The 11,256-nt window shown below is 37.7% G+C and overlaps 1 protein-coding gene across 2 annotated transcripts in view; it reads left to right on the plus strand.

Moving 5' to 3' along the window:
* Nucleotides 1–5,359, plus strand: part of CACNA2D1 (calcium voltage-gated channel auxiliary subunit alpha2delta 1) — a 697,188-nt gene extending 691,829 nt beyond the window's left edge. Inside the window, exon 38 of one of the 2 annotated variants that reach the window (XM_075064441.1) lies at nucleotides 4,375–5,359. In XM_075064441.1, the coding sequence (XP_074920542.1) occupies nucleotides 4,375–4,491 (117 nt within the window). In that variant the 3' untranslated portion in view covers nucleotides 4,492–5,359. The remainder of the gene's footprint in view (nucleotides 1–4,374) is intronic. The other variant, XM_075064440.1, reaches the window with a different exon arrangement.
* The last annotated feature ends 5,897 nt before the right edge of the window (nucleotides 5,360–11,256 follow it).

Here is an 11,256-nt window from a genome sequence, read left to right on the forward strand (position 1 = left end):
GTTAAGCCCATTAATGGCTATTAGCCAGGATGGGTAAGGAAGGGTGTCCCTAGACTCTGTTTGTGAGAGGGTGGAGATGAGTGACAGGAGAGAGATCACTTGAGCATTGCCTGTTGGGTTCACTCCCTCTAGGGCACCTGGCATTGGCCACTGTTGGTAGACAGGATACTGGGCGAGATGGACCTTTGGTCTGACCCAGTATGGCTATTCTTATGGTCTTTTGTTATGTTCTTATGATTTTTGACTACAGGAAGGCTCACACTGCTAGCAGGGAAAGAAAGTTGCAAAAAAGGATTCTTGGTGGTGAGGGAAAATCCATGCTACAAATGATTAATAAAAAGGTAACAGGGAAAAAATGCCCCTGTTAAAACATCCTGATTCAGGACTGAGTAGTGTTATAAATTGGAAAAGAACAGGTCCAATGTCTGACACTGCTGGCAGATGGGAAGAAGTGTGTGAAAATTATGTGTAAATAACAGAATGATTGTGAAAGAAAGAGAAGTTCTGGGCAGCCTTCCATGAAGTTACATTCTTTGAAAAGGTTATCCAGCCATATTCTGGAGCAAGAAAAGGAGTGTGGAAGCAGCTTGCTATCAAATGATCTAAAACTAATTCTTGGGGGAAAATAACAGAGATGGCCATGACTCAGAGATTCTTCATCACTATGTTTTACTCTTACGGATGCGCTTATACAAGGAATCTTGTGGTGAAGGTTCACATAACATTCCAGAACAATTAAGTTCCTTTAGTGGAGTTGGTGAGTGAGGGAAAACAGCTTCACTGAGTCTGATTCTGCTGTCACACCATTTTTTTACTGGTGTGATTCCATTTGTTTCAGTGGTGCCACCCCTTACATGTAAATCAGAATAGAATCAGTCTCTTGCTTATTCCTCCTCTCACCTCTCTTTCGTCAGCCTTGATTGTTTCCCATATCTACACAGTTACAGCACATATGAACCTTGCCAATTACAATACACATTGTTGGGGAAAAACACAAATAATTTTAATCAGTATCACTGATTTCTTCCTTATCATAGATAATCCACCTTTGATTATGACAGAAAAAGCAATCTGACTCTCACAGAAGATGGCTTCAGGAATGGTCATGAGCAAAATTGTGAAGATACGTGCTCCACTATGAGTTGGGTTTTAGGCTCAGAAACTCCAGGTGATTTAAGTCAGAAACAATCTGCAAAACCCAAAAGAGTAAAAGCTCACTAATTTTTTTAAAAAAATAGATGCATCTTATATGTTTTTAGACTTGTACTGCCGAACTCAACCAATCATTGTATGGGTGTCTTATATATTCTCTCCTGTCTGAGGTTTTGTTACCCCACAGTTTCTGAGCCATCTTCCATGCTCTCAGACAGTGAGACTCTCTGAAATGGAAGTGGCATGCAGTCAAAATACTGCATTTTTCAATGTCAGGTGCAGCACCGTTAATGTAAAGTGCCAGAATAGTGCATATTATTCATGAGTCTCATATAGACAATGGAAAGCTACAACACATCAAGGATATCCACAGTGTGATCTTCCCAGCCATCTGCTCTAACACAAAGGTGAAGGAAAAACTGAATACTGAGTAATTCCTATAGGTGGACATTCACCTAGTTCAACAGTATCCTAACTAGATGCTATTTTCACTAATCTGACACATTCCCCTTCATATTATACCCAGTTTTGCTTTAAGCCCAGGGCTTTCCTATGTTCTTTATCTAAGAAGTGAGTTGTGCCCCTTCCTTTCAATGTCCAGCTGCAGACACCCTCATTCTGTACTTAAAAGATCTCAAACTTTCAAACTTATCAATAGCATAAACCATTTCTTGGGATATACCTCCTTTGCAGTGTTTCAGTGATGTGAGACTAAGTATCAGAATCGTGCTATGGAGTGTTGTTTGTTGATGAACCCATATCAGAAGAAACCATCACTGATAATGGCCTTTCTAATGGTGCTCACTTTAAGGAAGAAACTTTTATGCAACAGAGTACACTCCTCACTTATTTGTTGACCAGCAACCTTTGGAATTTTGACCTTCTAGGGTACAATCAACAAAACGTCAAGCTACTAGAACTGAAGCTGACAAATGAAAGGAGTAGTCTGCTGCTACTGGTAAAGAACAAAAGCAAATGCAAGGCATTTTCTTTGCAAGGAATGACATAACAATTTTAGAAGCACTTTAACACTTATAAAAAAATATTCCTGGTCTTCCACTAACCTGGCTTGTCTTGGCAGTTTAACCTCTTGGAGCAATGAAAAAAACACAGGATCTCCCATCTTCCCCTTCTTGATTTTCCAGAGAGGTTTTAAAATCTGTCTGACAAGTGTTGTTGCAAACCAAGTTTTTAGGTAGATAATGGCTAAAACACTCTATATACAGATTAAGGATTTTTCAAAACCAGGCCCTTTGATGGTTCTTGTAATACAGGTGGCTTGTTTCATGTTTAGCTACACTGGTAAGAGGACTTAGAACCCTGCAGGGAAATGGTGACTGATAGTTGCTGGCTGACTGTGACAGGTGTGGCTCATTAACTCTACCGTGATATAAGCGAGTGGCTCTTTGGGCAGAGAAAATAGGGGTCTAGGTTGGAGAAATCTTTGCAGGGAACCTTAGGAGGAACCAAGTTTAGGACAAAAGCTTCGGTTGAAGTTTATTTTAGTTATGTGTTATTGGAGTTGCCAAACCCCATAAGTCTGGACATAATACAATGGGCCAGACCCTCATGTGGTCTAAATCAAAATAGCTTCAATGGTGCTAAACCAGATTACATCAGCTGCAAGTTTGGCCCAGCAAACGTAGTTCTAAGATCTAGAGGCAGGGGCTGTGTCTTTGTCTTCTACAGCACAGATCAGTCTTTCAGTGCATTTCCAACACTGAATAATAAGCTTTCCAATCAGTATACTCTGAGCATTTCATTTTGCAGGAGCCAGATATAACTTACTCCGTCTGTGATGAGATAATTAAGAAGGTAAACAGAGAGCATAAATAAAGAGAACATGGGTCCTTCTCACCTTGATACAGAATAAAACCACTGCAAAATCTAAAAGCTTTGCCTGCTGGAGTGATGCATAGGTCTGTAAGCTGATTTACTCAGCTACCTGAGAATCTCTGAGGCATAAGAGGAAATCCTCAGGTGGTGCTGATTAGGGAGGAGGGAGAACATGGCTGGAGCACCTACTGGTCCCTGGGTAGTCAGGCATAAATTACACCAGCCTGGGGACTTGAGGAACCATAAGGGTGTCATAAAGCCACTTTAGTTACCCTCTGACTCCAGTGCATCAAGTGCATCTCAGCCAAATCAGGAGTTAGGGCTGTGATCCTAAGGAAATCTGTACACTGACAGACCCGGGTCTTCGGCAGGCAGGATCAAACCTGGGACCTCTGGAGCTTAGTGCATGAGCCAAAAGCCACATGGCTGTTAGCTAAGGCTGTAGTGCAGACTCAGTCTCTCTAAGTGGTCTTGGTGCCACTAGATGGGACAGAACACCACACCCAGAAATTACACATCCACAAATATTTTAAATATTTCATCCATGACAGTTAAACCACAGGCAATTTAGGGGCATCTCTAGAGGGAGAGGAAGGGGCTGGAGGGATGGTGCAGTCCAAGAGCTATGATCCCTGGTTGGCATAAGGAGCCCTTGGGGGCCATTATCAGCTGGTGCTAGTTAGAGCAGTGTGAGGTCGAAAGTGGCCCCTAACCAGCAGCAGAATTGGAGAACATAATGGTGGTGTCTAGCTTGGCCAGACCTGAAGAGCAAGCCTTTGGAGTTTGCACAGGGTATTTAGTAAGTCAATACAAGATTTGATTCCAGCACTTGAATATAGTGATATTTGGTCTGGCAGAGTACACTCCTTCTGAAGGTGTGCTCACAGAGAGAGTACTGGGAATGGCAATTTTTTGAAATAGGCTCCCTTGTCTTACCACCAAGATTTCACTGCTCTTCCATCTCTCCTTGTAGTAAAGTGGTGTTTGAAAAAAAAACCCGTTATTGTCAATGCAAAGAATTAAATATGTTAATTTTAGGCCAGATAAACAGAATGATGTAGGGCTCACTAGTAGTTTCACAGTTGTTTCTCATCTGAATGTGCACATATCCTGCATTTTTTTATGGTGAGTGACCACAGTGAGTCTGGGAGTATTTGTCTTTGTTTTTACAAGGGTATTTTAGGTATACCTTCTATCACACTTTATTTAAAAATTCAGATTGTTGCCTCCAAGAATATTTGTAATGGCACTTTAGGGAAAACGATGTATTTGAGATCAAAATCCATCCTGCAATGTAGTTCAACAAGTGACAGGCTAAAATGTAGATTATTTCATTAGAGAATTAATGTCAACTAATGCTGAACTATCTCATTTTCTTGCCAACAGGAAGATTCGTCAGACTGTGGTGGGGTCTCTGGACTGAGCCCATCACTCTGGTCTCTGATAGGAATCCAGTTTCTCCTGCTTTGGCTGTTATCTGGCAGCAGACATTGCCAGTTATGACCCTGTGAAACCAAAACCTGCATAACTAATCAAGACCCTGCCAAAACGTTTGCCCTGAGTTTCATTGTCAAAGGGTCAGCTATTCAGGCAGCAGAAGAACAGCAATGCCCATAACTTGGTACCAGTCTATGTGAAAGATTCATAAAGGCACCCACAGTGGCTGCATGTTGGAGTGTCAGATCGTTAAACATGTGTGAATGCTGCATCATCTCTGCCATCAGAACAGAATTCTATATGTGCTTTACTGAGGAAGCTAAGATTTTTGTGTTAATTGTTGTATCGTTGATGACTTCATGTAAAAGGGCTCCCCTTAAAATAGCATATGTATGATATGATTTCCATTTATTTTGATCTTAGCATTGAATTTGTTGCAAACCCGATATGCTTTTACATGAACACTTGTGAAATCAAATTTCTTTAACCCTCCTCTTTTATTGTATTAATACCATTACAGCTGCTTTGAACATCAGTTGTGTCCAGAATATAAATAGTTGGCAGACTTCAGTTTGTACAAAACAGTGTAGTGAATTGAAAATATTGGCTAGTCTTCTCTAGAAGTTCACCATGACTGAAATGCCTTACAATAAGTGGTTTATTCTGCCAAAATTAATCAAAACAGGTGGCTAGCTAAGTTTTGGTAGGTTCATAAACTGTTGGTTTTAAAATAAAATAAAACAAAAAAGCAAGAAAGAAGCTAATGAATTTTGAAATATAAAGGTGTTTGACAGTTTGATATTTTGTCTAACCGAGTGATTTTCCTCCTGAACTCAGTGTCATGTCCCTTTCAGAAAGCTGTTAACTTCCATGTAACGATCAGTGCTCTCTTCGCAGTGCAGTTATGTAATGCTAGCCAAATCCTTCAAAATGCTCAAACGAAAAAGCTTGTGAATACAAAATGTCTTTGTGATTATTGAACGTTGGTTTCCAAGGGTATTTTGCATGATGATGCTGCTACTTTATTGTTTTTAAGTTTGTTTTCTTGAATGGTAGAGTATAGTCCATTGAAAAGGTAACTGAGTGATTCTTTTGTTGTGTGAGAAACTGAACACTGCGATGTGATGCAAATAAATAATCTTAAAGTATATTGTTAAACAGAGCTCTGAATATACTGTGCAATGACAAAGCTAAGAAAGTAGCGTAAATTTCGTTGGCTGAACAAAAGGGATGAGATGGATTTTATACAGATTAGTGCTCTCACATGAAAACCTATGTACAGATATTTTAAGTATATAAAAATCAGATTTGACACATTTATTTTTGAAGAGTATATGTTATTCTGAGATTCATGCCAGGTTCCCCTTTTGTTTTCATGACACGGTAGCACCCCTTAATGTTTAAACACCTACTATTGCTATTTTATATTGAATATAGCAAGTTTAGTAGAGCAAGATTTCCTGGCTGCTGAAATTAGAATGAAATCTGAACAAATGGGGAGTCTTGAATCTATATGTATGCACATTGATACTTGATTGTGAATAACAATAAAAAACAATTGTTTTATACAAACTTGTTGGTGATACAAATTGGTGCAGTAAATTATAATATTACACTGTAGAATAATGTACATGCAAAATATGATTTGCGCTTTTTTCTAGTTTTCAGAACTAAACAGCATTGCAAGACAGCTAAACCAATGAATGTGCAACTCTGCTGACGTGCAACTCTGCTAACAGCTGCAATATGCTAATATTTACATGGTACAATACCTTTGTTCTTTAAAAAATGAAAATGCAAAGCATTGGTATATATATGCTGGCAAATGACTACTATAATCTTGAACATGTCAAAAGCTTACAGAAATTATTAGGCATGCCTCAATATGCCATGAAAATTGAAGAAGCCACTCAAACCTATGGCATGGCTTACAAGATGAAATGACTACATGCAGCTGTGCCTGTGATTGGTTGTTGTTTTTTTCAGATTACCCTTGGTTCCAGCTGTGTATGTTCCCATGTTTAGGATTACAGTGCTGGGGAAAATAAAAAAAACCCTATTATTTAATTATCACAATTAACTGCTTAATATCTCTAAGAAATTCATTTGATTAAAAGTACAATTGACTGAGTTGGGTGTATCCAGTTCTCTAGTGAAAAGGAGCTGATTTCAGCAGCATGGGGTGAGGATAAGTGGGGAATTTTCTCTGCCAATAGTGTTGCTGGTAGGGCTGTCAAGCGATTAAAAAAATTAATCATGATTAATCACACAATAAAAAAAATTGTGATTAATTGCACTGTTAATTATAGAATAGGATTTATTGAAATATTTTTGGATGTTGTCTACATTTTCAGATATATTGATTTCAATTACAACACAGAATACAAAGTTTACAGTGTTCACTTTATATTTATTTTTATTACAAATATTAACACTGTAAAAAACAAAAGAAATAGTATTTTTCAATTCACCTAATACAAGTACTGTAATGCAATCTCTGTACCATAAAACTTGAACTTACAAATGTAGAATCATGTACAGAAAAAGACCTGCATTCAAAAACAAAACAATGTCAAATTTTAGAGCCTGCAAGTCAACTGAGTCCTACTTCTTCAGCCAATTGCTTAGACAAACAAGTTTGTTTATGTCTGGAGCAGATAATGCCGCACACTTCTTGTTTACAGTGTGATTTGAAAGTGAGAACAGGCATTCTCATAGCACTGTTGTAGCCGGTGTTGCAAGATATTTACGTACCAGATGCGCTAAAGATTCATATGTCTCTTCATTCTTCAGCCACCATTCCGTGGGACACGCATCCATGCTGATGATGGTTTCTGCTCAATAACAATCCAAAGCAGCTTTCTTTTTTTGGTGATTTGGGTACTGTAGTTTCTGCACCAGAGTGTTGCTTTTTTAAGACTTCTAAAAGCATGCTCAACACTTCATGCCTCTCAGATTTTGAAAGGCACTTTAGATTCTTAAACCTTGGGTTGAGTGCTGTAGCTGTCTTTAGAAATCTCACCATGGTACCTTCTTTGTGTTTTGTCAAAGCTGCAGTGAAAGTGTTCTTAAAATTAACAACATATGCTGAGTCATCGTCTGGGACTGTTATAACATGAAATATATGGCAGAATGCACGTAAAATGGAGCAGAGGACATACAGTCTTCCCTAGGGAGATCAATCACAAATTTACTTAACACTTTTTTTTTAACGAGCGTCATCAGCATGGTAGCATATCCTCTGGAATGGTGGCCGAAGCTTGAAGGGGCATATGAATGTTTAGCATATCTGGCATGTAAATACCTTACAATACCAGCTACAAAAGTGCCATGCAAATGCCTGTTCTCACTTTCAGGTGACATTGTAAATAAGAAGCAGGCAGCATTATCTCCTGTAAATGTAAACAAACTTGTTTGTCTTAGGGATTGACTGAACAAGAAGTAGGAATGAGTGGACTTGTAGGCTCTGAAGTTTTACATTGTTTTGGTTTTGAGTGCAGTTATGTAACAAAAAAAAATTTCTGCATTTGTAAGTTGCACTTTCACAACAAAGAGATTGCACTACAGTACTTGTATTAGGTGAATTGAAAAAATACTGTTTCTTTTGTTTATACATTTACAGTGCAAATATTTATAGTAAAAAATAATACGCACTTTGATTTCAATTATAACACACACTACAATATATATGAAAATACAAAAAAGCATCCAAAATATTTAATATATTTCAACTGGTATTTTATTTGTTAACAGTGTGATTAAAACTGATTAATCATGGTTAATATTTTTAATTGTGATTAATTTTTTTGAGTTAATTGCATGAGTTAACTGTGATTAATCAACAGTCTTAGTTGCTGGAGTTCCTTTCACTCTCTCCATGCCTGCTCCCCAAATGAAAAATGTCAGCTGTAGTTTGTTGATTACTACACAATCACTACAATCCGCTACATGCTGCCAATGAGAATGCTCTTGGAAGGAAGGGGTTTGTCGGATGGGAGCAATGTTTATGACATTTATGACTCTAAAACTCAGCTTACTAAGACTACCTATTAATATATATTTTGCTTTTTGAGTTACTTGAAAGGTTATCAGAATATTAAGTGCTATATGTTTAAATATTTCCACTTAGTTTCCCAGAAAAAAAGCCTTCATGGAAAAGTATGATGCTTACACCTCCCGAATAATGTGGAGTGTATGTGTCTATACTAGATTTGCTAACAGAGATGGGTCCAATCCCATGTTACTTACTGAAGCCTTGATTGTGCCTGGTCAGCATAGCCCATAGAAATGGATGGCACATTGCTCCCAGAAGGCGTACTACCAGCCTCCGCCTCCTCCCTGTCACCTTTGAGCTCCATGCAATCCTGGGAAGTAGGCAGGGAGTAGCACTGGCACCTCAAAGGGACCAGCGTTCATTCTGGCCCTCACACGGCCAGGCTACTTGTTCTGCCCTCCAAATACAGGTCTGCATACAGGCCTTTCCCAAGGGGAACTCTGATTGGCTATGGGTGGGATTATCAAAAATGCCTAATGATTTAACCGCACAAGTCCCATTGAAAGTCAGTAGGACTTGTGCTCCTAAGTCACATAGATGCTTTAGAAAACCCCATTCTGTACAAGTAGTTTTTCTTCCACAGAGGTTCTGCCTGTGTGGTAACAGATTCAAAATTCAGGATTTGGCCCAACTGTTGTTTTTCATAAGGCTTAATATTTTTTAGATTAAAAAACTGAATTTTTTGCTGCTGTTTGCAGAGAACTAGGTATATTGTAATTGTATCCAAATGACATTCAATTATTTAAGGTTCAAAAATGCACTATATAGATAGTTTTTTCTGTCAGAAGAGCAAACACGACATTGTGAACATTATCTACATCATAAATTCTAACTCTCACATAGTAGACTTGTTTGTTAGAAAACACCCTCAATCCTAGCCTTTAAAATCGAGAGAGATTAAAGTTACAATATCTTGTAAAAACAGTTTGCATTTTTTTAGGTATCAAATAATAAGTTGTGTTTATATTTGTTTTAAAGCCTTTAAACTTCACTAAGGGATTTAAACAAGCTGCTTGACCTGTTTTAGTTCACATTGTAGTCATACAGCTATTGTATATCTGACAGTTAACCACAGTTCACGTCATTATAGCACCATACTAGCAAATAAAAAGGTATAAGGATGTAACATGACTGGTTTCTTTCTTATTTTTCATTTGAACAACCAGCGTTACTGCCAAAACACTAACTGTGGTCCATATTTCTAACAGGTTTTTACATGACGTAGTTAGCAAGTTTGAGTGAAGAGATTTTTAGGTCCTGTACCTTTAAGACTTTAGTATAATCTTTTTCATGTTTCTAATGCTTGAGGCTTTATCGCTTAGCTTGACAATAACAGTGCTGCTGCCATTTGTAAGTTTTCCTATAATATTCCTTTTATTAACTTTAAATACTGGCCTTACTGGGTTCAAATAGGCAGTATCCCTTTTAAGTGACCTTTGCAACCCAAGTGTTACTTGCTGTGTTTGACAGTTTTCAATATCTTTTAAAGGACATTGAGACTCTTTGTTCTCCTTTACATTGAAGCTCAGAAAGCTTAAATATTATTTTGTCTTAATTTCAAAACACTGCATTAATCCCACCAGTCCTGCAAATTCAGATGTTAACTCTGCTGGTAATTCAGAATTCCAGTAATACTGGCAAGCCACTGCAGAAAGCTCTGTGAAATTTTTTAGAATGTCTACTGAAGACTAAATGTCAGTAAACCCTTTTGGAGTATAAAGCTTTACCCTAGACCTTCATCTGACATCCAGACCTTTGGCAAAGGCCACATTTCTTTTTTGTTTCTTTTTCCATACCACAGTGTTAATATTGTTAATATTCAATGTACACTACTGTAAAAAAAAACTACAACAAAGTGTCTGAAAAGAATTCCAGAGTTTCAAAAAATTGGCTTTGCCTTCTTACCAGCATTTCTGTTGGTTTTTTTTTTTTAAAAAAAAGGATTATCTTGAAGAAATAATTTCACTGAGGCTAAAGGGATACTGTCTTGTTCAGATGCCATGAATTTGTGATTGTGATCTGACAAAGCTGTCTTCTCTTCTTGTGTTGTGTGGAATGTCTGGATCATGCTTTCTGGAATATTTTTATTGAGATGCTTACTGTGCATTCCTGCAGAAAAAGGCCCCTGCCTGCTCTGATTGGGCAAACGGGCCTTTTCTCCCTTTTATTGTTTTCTCTTGACACTTTTGTGGACCTTGACAAGCTGGAAAAAATAAAATGAAATTTTGTAAAAATTTGTACAATAATGTTATAAAAAAATTTATAATCCTAGAAAATGTTGTGTTAATTCTTGTGCAAAAACAGTATATTCAGAATAAAAGTTTATCATTTAAAATCAATAACAAGTCTGGATTTGTTGTCATCTTGAACAATAGCATGTAAGTATAGCCCCCAGATATTTCTGAATAATTATCTGTCTCTTTGAATTTGCTGCATAATTTTTCTGCAGAAGCTTAGGAAGAGATTTTCAAAACCACAAATGGAGGGTTAGGAGCCCAACTCCTATGAAGAGTCAATAGGAGATGTTCAGCTAATGCCAGTTGTGCCTTCAGAAATCACCCTCGTAACTTTATGCTTTCATGAAAATAAAAGTCTCTGCCTGCAAAACTTTTAGAAAGTTAAACCAAATGTAACATTGCAGGCTCTGTGCCTGAGTCTGCAAAGAGCCTGAAACAATCATGCTGAGAATTGTGATTGTCTACTAACTCTCCCCAGGCTTACATTGATGAGACCTCAGAGAACTGCAGTTGTATATTTGAACTTTGAGTGAGAGAAAC

The sequence above is a fragment of the Chelonoidis abingdonii genome, chromosome 1 (assembly GCF_003597395.2).
Source record: "Chelonoidis abingdonii isolate Lonesome George chromosome 1, CheloAbing_2.0, whole genome shotgun sequence".
Lineage (NCBI taxonomy): Eukaryota > Metazoa > Chordata > Testudines > Testudinidae > Chelonoidis > Chelonoidis abingdonii.